This window comes from Cololabis saira, chromosome 8 (assembly GCF_033807715.1).
Source record: "Cololabis saira isolate AMF1-May2022 chromosome 8, fColSai1.1, whole genome shotgun sequence".
Lineage (NCBI taxonomy): Eukaryota > Metazoa > Chordata > Actinopteri > Beloniformes > Belonidae > Cololabis > Cololabis saira.
In genome coordinates this window covers 2,033,013-2,052,114 of record NC_084594.1, presented here as the reverse complement: position 1 = coordinate 2,052,114, position 19,102 = coordinate 2,033,013, and the positions used below count along the sequence as shown (strand labels likewise).

The window sequence follows — 19,102 nt, the reverse complement described above, 5'->3', positions numbered from 1 at the left end:
ATATCATATAACTGGGAAATAGTCTATAAAGAAAAGGATGTGGATAAAGCATATGATGAATTTATACGAATATTTAAATTATTATATGATAAAAATTGCCCAACTAAACTAATTAATATGAATCACAAATATAATAATAATCAATGGATCACAGTAGGCTTACTGAATGCCTGCAAGAAGAAAAATACATTATATAGAGAATTTATTAAACGGAGAACGAGAGAAGCTGAAGATAAATACAAGAAATATAAAAATAAATTAACTAATATTATGAGAACATGTAAAAAAGAATACTATGATAAAATACTAGAGAATAACAAAAATAACATTAAAGGGATATGGAAGATATTAAATACTGTAGTTAGGAACAACCCTAGACATAAAGAGTATCCACAGGACTTTATTGAAAATGAAAAAAAGATAAATAATATGGACAAAGTAGTAAATAAATTTAATAATTACTTTGCAAAGGTTGGACCAAAACTTGCAGCAGAAATACCCGAAACATTATCAGCAAACACAGCCGAGAGTTATGTAAACAGCAATTCCACTTCAATGTTTTTAAATCCCATAGATGAAGATGAAATTATTGACACTGTCAATAAATGTAAAAACAAAACATCGACGGACTCAGAAGGAATTGACATGAAGATAGTGAAAAGGGTAATAAGGGGGATATCTAAACCACTCACATACATCTGCAATCTGTCATTTGAAAACGGTCAAGTCCCACACAGAATGAAAATAGCAAAAATCATACCTATGTTCAAAGATGGTGACAAATCCCACTTCACAAACTACAGACCTGTCTCTCTTCTACCACAATTCTCAAAAATCCTAGAAAAAGTATTCAATAATAGATTATGCAACTTCATAGACAAGCACAAATTATTATCCGATAGTCAGTATGGTTTCCGTTCAAGCAGATCAACTTCATTAGCTCTAATAGACCTCATTGAAAAAATAACTAATTCCATGGATAAAAAGAAATTCGCTGTCGGTGTATTCATAGATTTAAAAAAAGCCTTTGACACAATTAATCACGAAATTCTAATCAAAAAACTGGAACGATATGGGATACGGGGGTTAGTGTTGAATTGGGTGGAAAGTTATTTGAAGAGCAGGAAACAATTTGTGCAGATGGGTGAATATAAATCAAAATGTGCTGACACTGTGTGTGGGGTCCCCCAAGGGTCAGTATTAGGGCCAATATTATTTAATTTATACATAAATGACATAAGCAAGGTATCTGATGTATTGAAAAGTGTATTATTTGCGGACGATACTAATCTCTTGGGAACAGGTGAGAACTTGCAGCTACTTTTAGACGTGATCACCTCAGAAATGTACAAAATGAAAAAATGGTTTGACCAAAATAAATTATCATTAAACATAGGTAAGACCAAATTCATGGTCTTTGGAAATTATAAATCAAATAGCCAAATTCAAATTCACATAGATGGAATACAAATAGAAAGAGTTAAAAAGATAAAATTTCTGGGTGTGATCATAGAAGAAAAAATTAGCTGGAAGCCTCACATCCAACATGTTCAAAACAAACTGTCAAAAAGTATTTCATTATTAGCAAAGGCAAAACATTTCCTGAACTATAAATCACTACTCATTCTCTATAACTCATTGATCCTACCCTATTTAAATTACTGTTCGGAGGTTTGGGGGAACACATACAGAAGCTCACTTCACTCCTTGTGCATATTACAGAAAAGAGCTGTGAGAATAATATACAATGCAGGTTACCGGGACCACACAAATGAATTATTTTTACAATCTAAATTACTAAAATTTATAGATCTAGTTAATTGCAATACAGCAAAACTAATGTTTAGAGCCAAGAATAACTTATTACCAGGACATATACAGGGGATATTCTTTGAAAGGGAGGGAGGTTATAACCTCAGGGGCCAACTTAATTTCAAAATTATCAATAGACGCACAACACTGAAGAGCTTCTGTATGTCGACCTATGGGGTAAAACTTTGGAACAGCCTGAGCATAGATCTAAAACAAAGTCAAAACATATCACAATTTAAAAAAAGATATAAAGAAACTTTTTTCTCAAAATACAGGGGCGAATAAAAATGTAGATATATATATATATAGATTTATTTAATATGTGTAGATATATAGATTAATATCATGGAAACATGTTATATATATGTATATGTATGTATATGGATATATAGTGATATATTATACATACAGTATTTATGTATGGATATATCTCTGTTAATATATATGGATATATAGTTATATGTAGATATGTTGGTAAATGGATGTATAGTTATGTTGATATATAGACTTATATTATGTTTTTTTTTGTGTTCTATAAGTAAGCTCATTGATTCTCTTGCTATTTTGGAAAAATGAATATAAGATTTGGGGGTAGGACCTGATAAGTATATACTTCAATCCTACTCCCTTTCGAATATGCTGGTGGATCTGCGAGGTCTGCCTTGTCTTTTTTTGTTTTTTTTTACTTTTTAGTATTGTTCTTTCTAATTTGCATATTCGAAATAAAGCTCAATAATAATAATAAAACCAAGTTCACTCCTCTCAAAACTGAATATGTCCTTCAAAACGATACACACAGCTGTCATATATCTCTTACATAGTATTATTCATTTAGCTTATTTCTTCTTTTCATAAATGTTGGAGTTTGAATGTTGCTCCATGAGGGAACCTGTGTCATTGTGTTCTCTGTAATGTGCATTAACAAATATATTGAAATCCTGTTTGTGTAGATTGAGCACAAAATTATAGTGAAACACTGAAAAATTGAAACTTAAGACATCCAATAAAGCTGGGCCATTAATCTTTTGTCAAAAAGCCAATAAATCATGTTTAAAGACACTGATTTCTTCACGAAGTAGTCTGTTAAATAGCCCCTCTACAGTCTGAAAGGCTGCCTGCTGCTGTCAGCCATTCACACTATGGGGGAGTGTTAAAAACGACGTGTGTGAATGAATTGTTACAATCCCTGCTCGGGCCAGCAGGAGCAGTGCTGAGTATAGAGTTTAACACTCACACACCTTCAGGTCCCCTCTTGGCAAAAATATAAAAAAAATCCAGAGGGTATTAGACATGATTTTGGCATGATTTAAAGCATGACCATCAGAGGACAGGAAAAATGTCCCATGTTGGCTTTAAAGTCCACTGTCCATGAGTGTGTAACGACGCCAAGGTCCACTGTTGAATAGGTACGCAAGTGCACACACACACACACACACACACACACACACACACACACACACACACACACACACACACACACACACACACAGTAAATAACCATCAGTAAATGCTATAACTTTTGAATGGTTTGACATAGAGTTGTGGGTGGTGTCATCGGACTTGGTTTTGAGTACTTGACCTTCATTGGTGCAAATTAGCCCCGCCCCTTCTTCTGATTGGTAGATATTTGATAGTCCCTATTTTTTTGGCATAACTTTTGAATGGTTTGACATAGAGAGTCGTAGGTGGTGTCATCGGACTTAGTTTTGTGTCCTTCACCTTTATTGCTGAAAAATGCAGCAATGTACACAAATGGGCAGCAGCCCCACGTGGCACTCTCGAAATTTCTGCGAGGAAATTTTCTAGTTATTATTGTTGTATTGTGTAAAAGTTGTGAAACTCATCAACAGCATCCGCTGGAGCTCATTCCTGCCAGGCTGGAGATTCACCTCATGCAAGGCCTTGAGATGTTTTCTTTTGCATGTCTTGCATAGGACTCTCGACCTACACTGGGCGGCCTGGTGATGGCGGCCACAACGCCGGGTGAGGGGTGTCATCTCGGCAAATCCCTCTCTATACCTCCATTCAGTCACCTCTATCATTCGTCGGTGTGGACTTACATCTTCACTTGGGGGAACATAAGCCATTATCACTTCGTAATGACCTTATCTGTCTCCAAGAACCATATGTTATGAAGGTTAATTATTAACAGTTGTACACTGGCTTTCTCTGTATATTAATCGTGAAGTGCATGTCAAGACTTAAATAAAGAGGCAGGAAGCTGTCAATTTCCTTTACAGTGCTTTAATCCAGTCTAGAGAGTGAATTTACAGGTGTGGTGTGTGTGTGTGTGGTTCTGGAATAAACCAAAGAATAATAGAAATCGATAAACACTAATAAACACATGTTTAACCATAGCACACAATCCAAATAATAATGTTATTAGCATGAACATCATATACATGAGATACTTTCACATTTAACTGGCAGCAAAGAAAACAGTCAGTGACATTCAGATAACATAATATAAATTGAATTTGAATGATTAGTGAAGTAAATAACACTGCTGGAAATACTCACCAGCAGACTTATAAAATATAACAACAAAGAAGTGCTTCCAATAAATACCAATATAACTTACGTTTCTCTGGATGCACACAGAACTAAAAACATCAGATTCATGACAAAAAGTAATATAACAGCTTCATCCACATCATCCAGCTTCTCATCATTGTCTCTTTTCTTCTCCCACGATAAGCAGCACTCAGCGGGATCGAGTGCAGCAGCCCCCCCTGGTGGCTGGATGTTCTTAAATCAACCAATCTGTCATACAAACCTTCAGACCACTGCTCCATATTTGATTATTAGTACAAATGTAGAGATTTTGAAGTTCTGATTCGTTTTATACCTGATCATTTCTACAGATGTGGGACTTCATGACTTGCTAAAAGTGTTATGGTGGTTGAGTTTCATATGAATGGGACTTGATTCGATGATGTTCATGATTTGCTACTAAAATTTTACAGAAGTGATCATTTGAAAATTGGAACAAATTAAATTGATCAACAAATAAAAAATGTTTCATGCTGAAATATGTTTCCTAGCATAATAAATCAATTTGATAATTATTGTAAGGGAATTTTGAGGCAGCGCTTTTAATGAGTGAATATCAGAATCAGAATCAGAATCAGAATCAGAATCAGCTTTATTGGCCAGGTTCGAACATTGTCCAACAAGGAATTTGATTCGGTTATTTCGCTCTTTGGTAGTAAAAAAATAAACAATAAACAAATAAACAATAAACAAATGTGGTATTACTATCTACAGTATAAACATTTTAACATTTTAACATTTTAAGGTGCAGCAGTTTGAGGTAGTGAGGTAGTGATAAAAGAAGGAATATAAAATATTGTCATCAAAGGAGAAAATTAATCAATAAGTTCAATCCAGCAAGTAGCCTTTCTTGTTGTTCAGGATCCTTGAAGTAGCTATCGGTTCACAAAGGTCGGTGATCCTGATTTAGTTGGTGTTGCAGCTTCCAGACCTGTTTGTTCCTCCCGTTTACAACATGGAGCGGCGCAGAACGAGGAAGACGAGGCTTTAAAACCCCTCTTCAGAAAACCTACGAGTGACATCATGGAGGGTTTGTCCAGTTCTTCTCATACATTCTAAGAACCATATAAGGACATTATTGTTGTTGATTTCTCCTTCTACTGAAAAATGTACTTAAAAATCATTATAGTACAGTGTAAAATCAATAAGGCCGACCCCCGGGACCCTGAACATGAAGAAGCAGTTGTAGATAATGGATGGATTATTTTATTCATACAATAAACTTGCATACAAACAAACACTTTGCCATGACAGAGACATGACAGTCCAGTAGTGACGTCCTGGTTGGAACAGGATGTGGGTGAGAATAAAGACCAGGATGAATCTTGTTGTAACTTCATCTTGGCTGATTGCAGCTCAGTGATTCCTCTCTGACATCATAGTTGGTCACATGTGCAGCAAACTAACTGCAGCTGAATGATCTCAGCTAAACTGAGCTGCTGAGAAACATGCTGCTGTTCACTGTGAAGCTCTGACTGGAAACAGACGGAAGAACAACATGTGGATCCTGGAATAACGGCAGCTTCCACCTTTAAAGGACCGGAAGAGGAAGAAGTTTCCAAGGAATCATTCAGAACAGTTTCATTCAGGTGTTCTGATGGAAACAGAGACAGACATGTACAGACTCAACTATCTGTCCAACAGAGACAGTTTCTCTGACAGGAGGAGACTCTTGAGACTGAACTCAACACAGAGACACTGAAGAACCAGACCAGAACCCGAACCCAGGATAGAGAGGTTCAGTGAATGTGGTGTTGAAGGTGTGGAGGTGGATCAGTCTGTCAGAGGAGACGCTGTAGAAGGACAGAGTTCCAGCAGGAACATCCACATACACTGCTACTCTGTCAGAGACTGAGGAAGAGGAGGAGGGAGATGTTCCAATGTTATTGTGACGGACAGAGTACCGACCATCATCAGAACAGAACAGACCCCAGGAATGTTTGTTCCTTCCAAACACACAGTCATCAGAGCTTCCTTTCCTGCTGATTCTTCTGTAACTCACTGATACAGAAATATCTCCTCTCCACTGGACCTCCCAGTAACAGCGACCCGTCAGAACTTCTCTACACAGCAGCTGAGGCCAGTAATCAAACCTGTCTGGATGATCAGGATATGACTGATCCTCCATCACACACATCATCTTCCTGTTGTTGTGAGACAGTTTGATGTGTTTGTGGACTGTGTTTGTGTCGATGGTGAGTTGACAGGAATCTGATGGAGAGAACAAACAACCCAGCTGCAGTTATTATTGATCAGTCATTGATCATTGATGGACTCATGAATGAGTGGCAGTGAGAAGATTGTTGAATGTGTGAATGAAATAAAAACACACTTACACTTCCTCAGACCTGGTGTCAACCATCGTTGTCCAGCAGGCTCCACCCTGAAAGGAGGAGGGGGGTCAGACCAGCTCAGTCTCTCTCAACAAACATGGACATTACATGGCTCTCACAAACGGATGAAGGAACAGTGCAACACTTGGAAAGATGCACGTGAATGCAGAATCTCTGAAGTCGAGTGAAGGTGCAGCTGTTATTGTGCTGTGATGGGCCTGAAAACCACACTGCTGTGGTTCTGGGATGTTTACTGGGTCAGGAACAGCTCAGAGTTGTGAACTGCATCTATCAGCTCTGCAGCAGCTCCATCTGCTCAAAGATCTCTGCTCAAAGTGTCATGGAAAACATTCAGACATTATATGGTTTGTAACAAAAGGCCAACAGCTGTAAGGAACAGGATGAGAAGAGGGGTGTATAAAACATGTAAATACAGATGAAAGGGCCACATCTCTTTTGTAAATACCTTCCTCTAAGAGGACTAGCATCCACCTGTCAGTTGTACTGTAGGTATCTGTATGTTACTCTGTGCAATTAATAAAAAATGCCACAACAAAATCCAGAGAGCCACAACGATGATGTCCACAACGACACCATGAAGAGTCCAGCACACTGATGTCCTTCTGTCTTCCTACCTGAGAGTGTCCAGTCTCCAGCAGGGATCCTCCAATCCAGCAGACAGAAGCTTCCCTGCTGACTCTCCTGGATGGTTGTAGCTCAGGTCCAGCTCTCTCAGGTGGGAGGGGTTGGAGCTCAGAGCTGAGACCAGAGAAGCACAGCCTTCCTCTGAGATCAGACAGCCTGACAGCCTGCAGATACACAACACAACACACATGCAGAGACTCTGAGAGAACTGCTCTGAGACTAAAGCTGACTCTGTCCTCGTGTTCACCTGATGATGGCGCTGAAGGAAAAGTCAGAGGATCAGCAGAAACACATCAACAATCTTTCAATATCAACCACAGTTCTAACGGTCAACAGTTGAACACTTGGTGGATTCTGACCTGAGAGACTCCAGGTGACAGTGTGGACTCTCCAGTCCAGGACACAGCTTCTTCAGTCCTGAATCCTGCAGGTGGTTGTTACTCAGGTCCAGTTCTGTCAGACTGGAGGACTGAGAGCTGAGAACTGAGGACAGAAGTGGACAGATGTTCTCTGAGAGGTTACAACAACTCAACCTGCAGAGGATATTAAAGAGAGATCATGAGGTTATTTAGGAAAGTTTGTGTATAACATTTAATGTACAAGACAACTCAAAGGGCTTAAAATAAAAACATCTAAAAAATGACTTGAAAATGTAAGAACTTAAATGCAGTAATTAAAGACAGGCAGACATAAGTCAATAAAAAGGTTTTCTACTTGACTTAAGGCTATAGAGAGTTTCCGCATCCCTACACCAGACAAAACACCAGAAACACTAAAGAAGATTATAATTTTTTTCTGTCATTTTCTGTTGCCTCCATGTAGAAGTAACAGAGGAAATGAATCACAGAGCGATGGTGGTGTGGAGTGAATTACCAGACCTTTGGACTTTAGATAATATGATACGCTTTCAGAAGAAGCTCAAGTTATTTTTGTTTACTCTGGAGAATAAAATGGACTGTTAAGAATTGATCTATTAATTTGTTTATCGTGTTGACACTGTTTCCTTTTCCTCTATTTCTTTTGTGATTGTGTGTGTAGTTTTGCTGAAGGTGTGTGGGGGGAGTTAAAATGTGAACAGCACATGATTATTTGTTCTATCTCACACTGTCCAGAAAGTTGTTGTTTTGGTAAAAAATGGAAAATATTTTTTATTCTTTTTAAATTGAGCTATGCATTTGATTTTTCATTTAGTTTGAGAGGGTGATGAGAAAATGTAAATGCCATTGTGCTGATTATCATGTTATTTTTTGTACTTTGAGCAGGTGTCCTAATGTCTGTTGTCTCTGAGTTGTGAGCATTTTGTTCATGTATTTTAATTAATGATAATGTTGTAATTAAGCTGATGATTCTGACGAGACCCCAGAGAAACTGCTGTGAAAGGTCAGCAGTTAACGGGGATCTAATAAAACAACCAAGCAAACAATTCTAGTGCTCAACAGTTGAACACTTGGTGGATTCTGACCTGAGAGACTCCAGGTGACAGTGTGGACTCTCCAGTCCAGGACACAGCTTCTTCAGTCCTGAATCCTGTAGGTGGTTGTTACTCAGGTCCAGTTCTGTCAGACTGGAGGACTGAGAGCTGAGAACTGAGGACAGAAGTGGACAGATGTCCCCTGAGAGGTTACAGTCATTCAACCTGCAGAGGAGGTTAAAGAGAAACCATGATGTTATTTGAAAGTTTATTATGTCATTTAACAAAGAAGTTAATTTTATAATATCAATGAATACTGATTATTTCAACTAATAATAAGTATTGATCATAGTGATCGCTGCATTTCCCTTCTCTGCATGTAAAGTTTCCTGAGATTAATCATTGAGGAGAACTGGTCCCACATGAACCTGAACTTAGTTGAACAGTGAATTTAACTGGTTTCCTACATGAACACCACATGTGATTGTGATTCAAACCGATGTGTCCCTGTTCGTCCTTACACAGCTTTCTTGGAGGCTTTGACCACTGGCAGCAGCCTCCGTAGAACCTCCTCTGAAGCTGAGAACTTCTTCAGGTCAAACACCTCCAGATCTCCTGATGACAGTAAGATGAAGCCCAGAGCTGACCACTGAGCAGGAGACAGTTCATCTGTGGAGAGACGTCCAGACCTCAGGGACCGTTGGACCTCCTCCACCAGAGACCGATCATTCAGTTCATTCAGACAGTGGAACAGGTTGATGCTTCTCTCTGCAGACAGGTCCTCACTGATCTTCTTCTTGATGTATTCAACTGTTTCCTGATTGTTTTTTGAACTTCTTTGTTTTGGTTCCAGCAGACCTCGTAGGAGAGTCTGATTGGTCTCCAGTGAAAGACCCAGGAGGAAGCGGAGGAACAAGTCCAGGTGTCCATTTGGACTCTGTAAGGTCTTGTCCACAGCACTCTGATAGAGGTCAGTCTCTGCTCTTTTTTTAAACCACCTGGAGGTGTTTCTTTGTTCCTCCAGCAGGTTGACTCCAGACTTGATGAAGGTCTGATGGACATGAAGAGCAGCCAGAAACTCCTGAACACTCAGATGGATGAAGCAGAAGACCTGGTCCTGGTACAGGCTTCTCTCCTCTCTAAAGATCTGGGTAAACACTCCTGAATACCATGAAGCCTTTCTGACATCGATGCCACACTCTCTCAGGTCTGGTTCATAGAAGATCAGGTTTCCTTTCTGCAGCTGCTCAAAAGCCAGTTTTCCAAGAGATTTGATCATCTTCCTGCTCTCTGGACTCCAATGTGGATCCATCTCAGCTCCTCCGTCATACTTGACCTTCTTCAGTTTGGCCTGGACCACCAGGAAGTGGATGTACATCTCAGTCAGGGTCTTGGGCAGCTCCCCTCCCTCTCTGGTTTCCAGGACGTTCTCCAGGACCGTAGCAGTGATCCAGCAAAAGACTGGGATGTGGCACATGATGTGGAGGCTCCGTGATGTCTTGATGTGGGAGATGATTTTGGTGGACTTGTCTTTTCTGAACCTCTTCCTGAAGTATTCCTCCTTCTGTGGGTCAGTGAACCCTCTGACCTCCGTCACCATGGAGACACACTCAGGAGGGATCTGATTGGCTGCTGCGGGTCGTGTGGTGATCCAGAGACGAGCAGAAGGGAGCAGGTTCCCCCTGATGAGGTTTGTCAGCAGCACGTCCACTGAGGTGGACTCTGTAACATCAGTCAGAATCTCATTGTTGTGGAAGTCCAGAGGAAGTCGACTCTCATCCAGACCGTCAAAGATGAACACAACCTGGAACTCTTCAAAGCTGCACATTTCTCTGGTTTCAGTGAAGAAGTGATGAACAAGTTCCACCAAGCTGAACTTTCTTTCTTTCAGCACATTCAGCTCTCTGAAGGTAAATGGAAGCAGGAACTGGATGTCCTGGTTGATTCTGCCTTCAGTCCAATCCAGAGTGAACTTCTGTGTTAGGACTGTTTTCCCGATGCCAGCCACTCCCTTCGTCATCACTGTTCTGATTGGTTCATCTCTTCCAGGTGGGAGTTTAAAGATGTCTTCCTGTCTGATGGTTGTTTCTGCTCTGTGTGGTTTCCTGGAAGCTGCTTCAATCTGTCTGACTTCATGTTCATCGTTGATGTCTCCGGTCCCTCCCTCTGTGATGTAGAGCTCTGTGTAGATCTGCTTCAGAAGGGTTGGGTTTCCTGCTTTAACAATCCCCTCAAACACACACTGGGACTTCTTCTTCAGCTTAGACTTCAGCCGCTTTTTACAAATTGCTGAAAAAGAACCTTAATAAAAGTGGGAAAAATAAACAAATTAGTGTTTTCGAAAGTTCAACTTCATCCTCCTAAAGAATAGGGAGGTGAACCGTATGGGGGTATTATTGTTCCAATATTATTTGTGTGTGCGTACCTCAATCTGTGTGTGTGTAATAAGATTTGTGTGTATTCACATTTGTCGTATTCACATTTGTGTGTGTGTAAAAAGATTTGTGTGTCTGTATTCATATTTATGTGTTGTGCCACAGCGGGTTAGCTTGGCTGTCTAGTTATCGAAGGGTTATTAATAATTGTATTAATAATTATTAATAATTAATAAAGTTGACTATTTATCAAATTGAATTATCAAAAATTATAAAAAGATCCTCGGGGCACCACCCTGTTCCTTAAGCAGGGAAATGATAACTTTTAACAGCAGAAAATCAGTCTCAGATGATTAAGGTTTAAGTATAGTATAATATAATTGAAGGAGTGAGATTCGAGCACTGGCTCTGCTCAAACAATCAGTTTGTGACCAACACTTGCATGAAACAACAGAAACCACTCATTAAAAATCAATCAGAATTTATTTACATACGGGTATCAAAGCAGATGTAATTAAATACCCAAATAAATCCTGATGGCACACTACATCACTATAAAACCATTTATTAAGAAAAACAACAATCAATAAAAATGAAATGAAAGTTAAATGCATGGGATGTAAAATAAATCAAATGCAATAATAAACATGATATCAACGAACATCTAAGGTTTAAAACATTGTGGCTGCATAAAGATGGCTGCGGTATTCAAAGATGGCAGGACTCTGTGGTATTTAAAGATGGCGGGACTGTAACCACGCCACGTGCAATCAGACCGGATGGTGATCCCGGTGTTTAAACCATGATCACCTGCAGAAAACAACGACTACCAGATAATCAAACACGATAATGATAACAATGATGATGGTGTATGCAGTAATCTCAGTTCAGAACACAGATTTAGCTCTGAAACGCTCCAAATGACTGATAACCAGGGATCACGACTTCACACAGTTCTGAACCACCCTTAAGTCCTACTGATCACTGCTCACGGCCTCACGTCTCCTAGGGATCCGGATCGGGTGCCTGCGGGCTTTGTGGACTGCGGGTCGCAGTCCTGCTGGGGGGTTTCCCAGTCAGGCGCTCGCGTCCCGCCCCTTCCCCTGAAACGGATTAGACAGCGGCAGGCCGCCTCGTGCCGGGCTGTGCTTCCGGACCAACGGAGGCTCTCACGCATTCCTAGGCACGGCGGGGGACCGGTCTCTCCTTGCCGTGCTTCCCTGCTCGCCGGTCGCCGGTTGTGACGGGGGGATAGGCTATATATTGTTTAGAAACTTAGAAATATATTTTGGTCATTTTAAAACACTAAGTTATTTAGCAGGATAAAAACTTAACAACGTATTATTATATACAGGTTGTTAAAGGAAAAAAAAATGTGCGTATTTTATACATTGGTGACACAAAATGAAGGTGAGAAAAACCAAGTCATATGTAAACAGGGTAAACCAAAGAGAAATGTATCAAAAAAACATAATTAATGTTCATTTTTTCAATTAAAGATTTGTAATGAATCACTTTACTCTTTTGGGAGGGGGGGGGGGGCTCCAAGGAAAAAAGGTTGGGAACCACTGCTCTAATATAACATGAATAGTTATAACATGGACACATCTTTTTGGAAGTTATCTTACTCCATATGCAACCCGATTACTAAATGTCCGACAAAGGTCCGAAGTAGATGGGGTTCCGAACGATGTCTTACGGTCAGAAACCTGATTGAACTGCTGCATGTGAACGTACTGACTGAGTGCTACGTGCCGACTAGTGGTGTGAAGGCTGTATTGCTACTGTAGCCTGGCGTGAGCCTGTGAGTCTGAGCTCAGGGCAAAGGAATTGTTACGGAAAAATCGTTTTACACACGGATCCATTTACAGATTTGCCACGGCAGAAGGGTGTCAAAATCCACTGTACAAAGACAGCCAATCGAGAGCTCCCGGCTGATTTTTTGCGCACACATAAATATGAATACAGACACACAAATCTTTTTACACACACACAAATGTGAATACGGACACACAAATCTTTTTACACACACACAAATGTGAATACGGACACACAAATCTTTTTACGTACACACAGATTGAGATACGCACACACAAATAATATTGGAACAATAATACCCCCATAGAACCGACACTGATCAACTCTAACGTTATGATGAGCTGTCCAATATTGAGTAGAATCACTTTTACCACCAAAACACCTCTGAACATTCAGGACGTGGAAGTGACAAGAACATCTGGGTGTCCTGGAGTCTCTAGTACCAGGATGTTAGCAGTACAGCCCTGATGGGTCATGGGTTTGTGGGTTGTTGTGTTCTTGTTATGTTGTGGTGTCTGTGAAGTGGATGTTCCTGGTTTAGGATTTGAAAACACCATAAGATGATCTTATTAAATAATCTGTAGGACCATCAAGACAATCTGGAGTTCGGCAGGATTCCTGGAAGAGGAAAACCAAGACTAGAATCTACTCTGGGGGGGTGTTGTGGCTGATCTGTGAATGTTGTTTATTATGGGTCATTTAGCCAGCAGCTTAATGTTCATAGAAATCCTCTTACTGCTCTGCAGACGCTCAGCCAGCTCCTCCTGCTTCATTGTCCTCAGGAAGTTCACTGTGATCTTCACAAACGCCTCTCTGCTCCTCCTCTGCTCTTCATCCTCACCCTCCAACACATGCTCTAGGGATTCTGGGTAATCTGGACTCAGACCCCTCTGGATCTTGTTCAGCTCGTTCTTCACAAACAGGACAATGTTGTCCTCCAGCAGCTGGAACGAAGGCCACATGAAGGACACAATCAGACTGAAACCACAGAGACAAACATCAGACCCATGTTGGACAGACTGACAGTCCACTGGTCTCCAGAGACCAACATGGAGACAAACATCAGGTCCATGATGGACAGACTGACAGTCCACTGGTCTCCAGAGACCAGCATGGAGACAAACATCAGGTCCATGATGGACAGACTGGCAGTCCACTGGTCTCCAGAGACCAGCATGGAGACAAACATCAGACCCATGTTGGACAGACTGACAGTCCACTGGTCTCCAGAGACCAGCATGGAGACAAACATCAGGTCCATGATGGACAGACTGACAGTCCACTGGTCTCCAGAGATCAGCATGGAGACAAACATCAACAGAACAGGTGGAGAAGCAGTTGTTCATGTACAGACCTGAAAGATGGAGTCCAGCTGGGTCTGATGGTGCTGGACAGACGGACCACTGGGGGACTCTGAGATCTGCTGGTCCACTCTGTGGAGGAACCAGGAAGAATTAGCTCACATCATGTCTGTCCTCACAGAGACAAACAGCAGATGAAGGTCCATGAAGTCCTGTTGGGATGAGGACAGTCCATCAGAGGACTGGTGGTGGTGAAGGTTTACTAGTCCTGCTGATCCAACGAGAACATGTGACCTCAGTGAGAGCTCTGCTCATTCACACATTCACAAGATCAAGTTCTGCTCCAAGAAAAGTTATGAGAGCAAGAAGATGGACAACTGATGGAGACATGAAGCAGCTGAGAAATCTGGATCATCATCAGGATCAGTCCTCTGGAAGGTAAGACCTCCACATGTGTCGACCAGAGGAAAAAGCTCCTGACAGGAGATGAAGATCTATGAGGAGGAAGCTCAGATCACCAGGTGATGGAGGACCACAGGGGTCCAGGACTACACGGATCTACTCAGGGAGAAACATATGGACACGCAATGGTCATGTCACACATCGAATATGGATTCACCGACTGGTCTTCACCACTAAAACGACACTCAACCAAGTAGAATCACTATACAAAAGAGCAATAAAAATACTTGACAAAAAAACGGTAACATACCACCATTGTCGACCATTGAAAATATGGTCTGCTCAACTTCTACAACTTCACTGATTTTAAATATGCCTGTGCCATATACAAAATACTAAAGGGCCTAGCTCCACCTCCTATGTCTGCCTACGTCACGCAAAACTTGAATGCCCACCATACCACGAGGGCAACTGCAAGAGGTGACTGCATGATCCCAAACAGACACACATCATGTGGACAGGCAGTACTCTCAAGCGTGGGTAGCCGCATATGGAACAGTCTACCAACTACCATAAGAGAATGTGACACATATGCTACATTTTAAGTTAACCTGAAAAAAATGGTTGCTACACAGACAAACTTGTGACCATGTTTGACGTAACCGCTGTTATCATGTAGCACTGTCATACTGTTATTACTACTACCTCTCCTTTAGTTAATATTGTTTTGTATTGTTTTTTTTTCCATTCCCACAGTTCAATGACCAAAAACTAAAATCAATCCTTCTACACCACATCTAAACCAACAAGCATGACCCGGTTTTGCATTGCTGCAACCCCATTCCATCTACATCCCCCCACCTTTTTTTTTTTCTTTCTTCTCAAGTCCATAACCCCATACACCACGCACTTTATACCTCTACTCTGCACTTTATAGCTGTGACACTTTACAGCACTTTACATAGACACATGCACTTTACATAGCCACATGCACTTTACTTTAGTCTGCTGCTATAACTTATAAATAACTTATAACTATAACTTATGAATGCAAAAATACTATGAAATGTGTTATGTGGTTCAATCAATCAATCAATCAATCAAATTTTATTTATATAGCACCTTTCGTCCAGGTACATGAAATACAAGGTGCTTTGACATTTTGATTGAAAAATAAGCATAATAAACAAATAAAAACTGGGAGACCAAAAAGATAAAAACTGGGAGACCAATGCACCCTGACATACAATATAAAATATATAAAATTTATAAAAAGATAAAAGTTAAAGGATTAAGGCTAAAAAAAATAATCAGTCCACAACAATAAAAATAATAAAAACATTATAAGAGATAGATAAATAAATAAAACAGATACCCTTTAAAAAAAAATTTAAACGGAATAAAACTAAAACTATAAAATGTGATGCTACATAAAAGCCAGACCAAAGAGATGAGTTTTTAGTCTACGTTTAAAAATGTCCACATTTCCAGCTCCTCTCAGATCCTCCGGCAGGCTGTTCCACAGTTTTGGAGCATAGTGGCTAAAAGCAGCATCACCAAATCTTTTAGTTCTACTCTGTGGAACAGCTAGAAAAGAAGAGCCAGAGGATCTGAGTTCCTTCCTGGTTCATAGAATAAAAACATCTCTGAAATATACTCTGGCGCAAGCCCATGTAGCGCTTTATAAACTAATAAAAGAACTTTAAAATCAACACGAAAACTAACAGGTAGCCAGTGTAAGGTTTTTAAAATGGGCCTAATGTGTTTCTCTCCTTCTGGTGTGAGTCAGAAGTCGTGCTGCAGCGTTTTGAACCAGTTGCAGCTTGTTGATGGTATTCTTGGGCAGACCAGTAAGGAGAGCATTACAGTAGTCTATCCTGCTAGTTATAAAGGCGTGCATTAGTCTCTCCGTGTTGCCCAGAGAGAGAAACGGCCTCACCTTAGAAATATTTTTTAAATGATAAAATGCTGTTTTTGTGACACAGCGTACGTGTGATTTGAAATTAAAATCTGAGTCAAATATGACTCCTAAATTTCATGCCTCTTTGCTCGGGTTTACTCCATATGTATTTAGTTTAGAGGCCAGTTTCTCTCTCTGGGCTTTTGAACCGACGATCAGTACTTCAGTCTTGTCCTGGTTTAGCTGTAAAAAATTCTGCGACATCCAGGCCTTAATATCTAAAATACAGTTAATTAGTGAGTCAATCGGCCCAGTGTCATCAGGAGACACGGCCACATAGAGCTGTGTGTCATCAGCATAACTGTGGAAAGAGATGCCGTGTCTCCTGATGACACTGCCCAGGGGTAACATGTATAAATTAACAAGTAATGGTCCTAAAATCGACCCTTGTGGTACTCCATAGGTAGCCTCATAGTGTTTGGAGACATTATTATCTATTGAGATGAAGAATTTTCTTCCACAAAGATATGAAGTGAACCACTTTAAAACAGTTCCAGCTAGGCCAACACGCTTGCTTAATCTATCTAAAAGAATTTGATGATCAATAGTATCAAAGGCAGCACTCAGGTCAAGTAGTACCAGAACCGAGGGTTTATTCTTGTCAAGGTTTGTTCTGATGTCATTTACTACTTTTAGCAGGGCTGTCTCTGTACTGTGATTTGTCCTAAAACCAGATTGAAACATTTCTAATGTAGCGTTTGAATTTAAATAGGCACTTAACTGAATAAAAACTAATTTCTCTAAAATTTTACTTAAAAATGGAAGATTAGACATTGGTCTATAACTGCTGGGTGATAAAATGTCCAGGTTCCCTTTCTTTAAAATTGGTTTAACTAAAGCAGTTTTAAAATCAGTGGGGAAGACGCCTAGCTGTAGGGAATGATTTACAATGGCCAGTATGTCTTCAGATAGTGAGTTAAAAATTGTTTTAAAAAGGGAGGTTGGGATTGGATCAAGGGAACACATGGAGGATTTCAGTTCTGTTACTACTTTCCTCAGCGTGTCAGCATCAACCAGCTCAAAACATTCATACCTCACATCACATTCCATACAGGATATTGGTAAAAGTGCAGCGTGCTTGTTTTGCTGGCAGATACCAGACCTGATGTTTATTATTTTCTCCCTGAAGTAGCCAGCAAACTCTTCACATTTAGATGCTGGAAGCTTACAGCTATTTTTTGTTTTTGGATTTAAAATATAATCTATTGTATTAAAAAGCAGTCTGGGGTTATGGATATTGGTATTAATCAAATTTGAAAAATAATCCTGGCGAGACTTTCGAATTTCTTTGTTGTAGTTTTTAAGTTTTTCAGTAAGTATGTTTTGATGAATTTCTAGTTTTGTTTTTCGCCATCTGCGCTCTGCAGCTCTACATTCTCTTTTTAACTTCATAGTAAGATTATTTTTCCATGGAACAACACTTTTTGTAGTTAGTTTCTTGATTTTAATAGGAGCGACTGCATCAAGTACTGTTTTCATTTTATGATTAAAATCATGGACTAAAATTTCACAGGATGATGGTAGAACTGTACTTACTGCAAGCTATAACATGTGATGAGAAAGTTGTGGCTACTTGAGGGGTAATGTATCGTTTTCTAACAATGCGTTCTGTGGTGTTTTGTGCAGCATGATAAAGACTATTAAAAAATACACAGCTGTGGTCAGAAAGAGCCAGATCTGTAACAGATGATATGTTGATGCTCAAACCATATGATATTACTAAATCTAATGTATGTCCATATTTGTGAGTAGGTAAGTTAACATGCTGTTTAAAATCCATGCATTCCAATAATTCTAAGAAATCTTTGGCTCTGGTATCTGCCAGATTATCAATATGTATGTTATAATCTCCAGTTAAAATACAAGAGTTGTAACTCGTGTGAATGACAGACAATAGTTCTGAAAATTCTGTTAAAAAAGAAGAGAAAGATAACTTAGGAGCTCTGTATATGGTAACTGCCAGGAAGCGAGGCTGAGAGTTTAAAATAGTTGCATTGTATTCAAATGTGTTAAAAGTGCCCAAATCCACATCCCTGTCCTTCAGTTCCTCTCTGTATATTGAGGCTGTGCCTCCACCTTTTTCCCTTCTCTGCATGAGAAGGAAAAGGTGTAGCTGTGTGGACAGGCCTCTAGTAGTGTGGCAGGAGCATCTGCGCCCAGCCAAGTCTCAGTTAGAAAGAGGCAGTCAAGATTATTGTCACTGATGAGTTCATTCATGCAAAAAGATTTGTTTGCCAGTGCCCTTATGTTGAACAGAGCCATTTTAATTTCCGTCTGTCTTGAAAATGAAAATAAGTTTCTGTCAATTTTAACTGTAATCAGATTGTTTACAATTGTTCCTCTAGTAGCTCGTGTTGCAGTATTATGTCTAGCTGATATAATGGGTTTGATAAAACTAGCAGGGGTGGGTGGGGTATTAATTAGTCATGATGTAATGCAGTGCATTATGTTTTGTGCCAGTATCTGTGTTCCCCTATGGTCTGGGGTGCAAT

The 19,102-nt window shown here is 39.9% G+C and overlaps 1 protein-coding gene across 1 annotated transcript in view; it reads right to left on the bottom strand.

The window, feature by feature from the left end:
- Nucleotides 1-19,102, bottom strand: part of LOC133449081 (uncharacterized) — a 36,807-nt gene that overhangs the window by 16,477 nt on the left and 1,228 nt on the right. Inside the window, 8 exon segments of the mRNA XM_061728213.1 lie at nt 6,053-6,576; nt 6,702-6,748; nt 7,334-7,507; nt 7,703-7,876; nt 8,806-8,979; nt 9,276-11,055; nt 13,684-13,891; nt 14,302-14,380. Of these exon segments, the coding sequence (XP_061584197.1) occupies nt 6,053-6,576; nt 6,702-6,748; nt 7,334-7,507; nt 7,703-7,876; nt 8,806-8,979; nt 9,276-11,055; nt 13,684-13,891; nt 14,302-14,380 (3,160 nt within the window).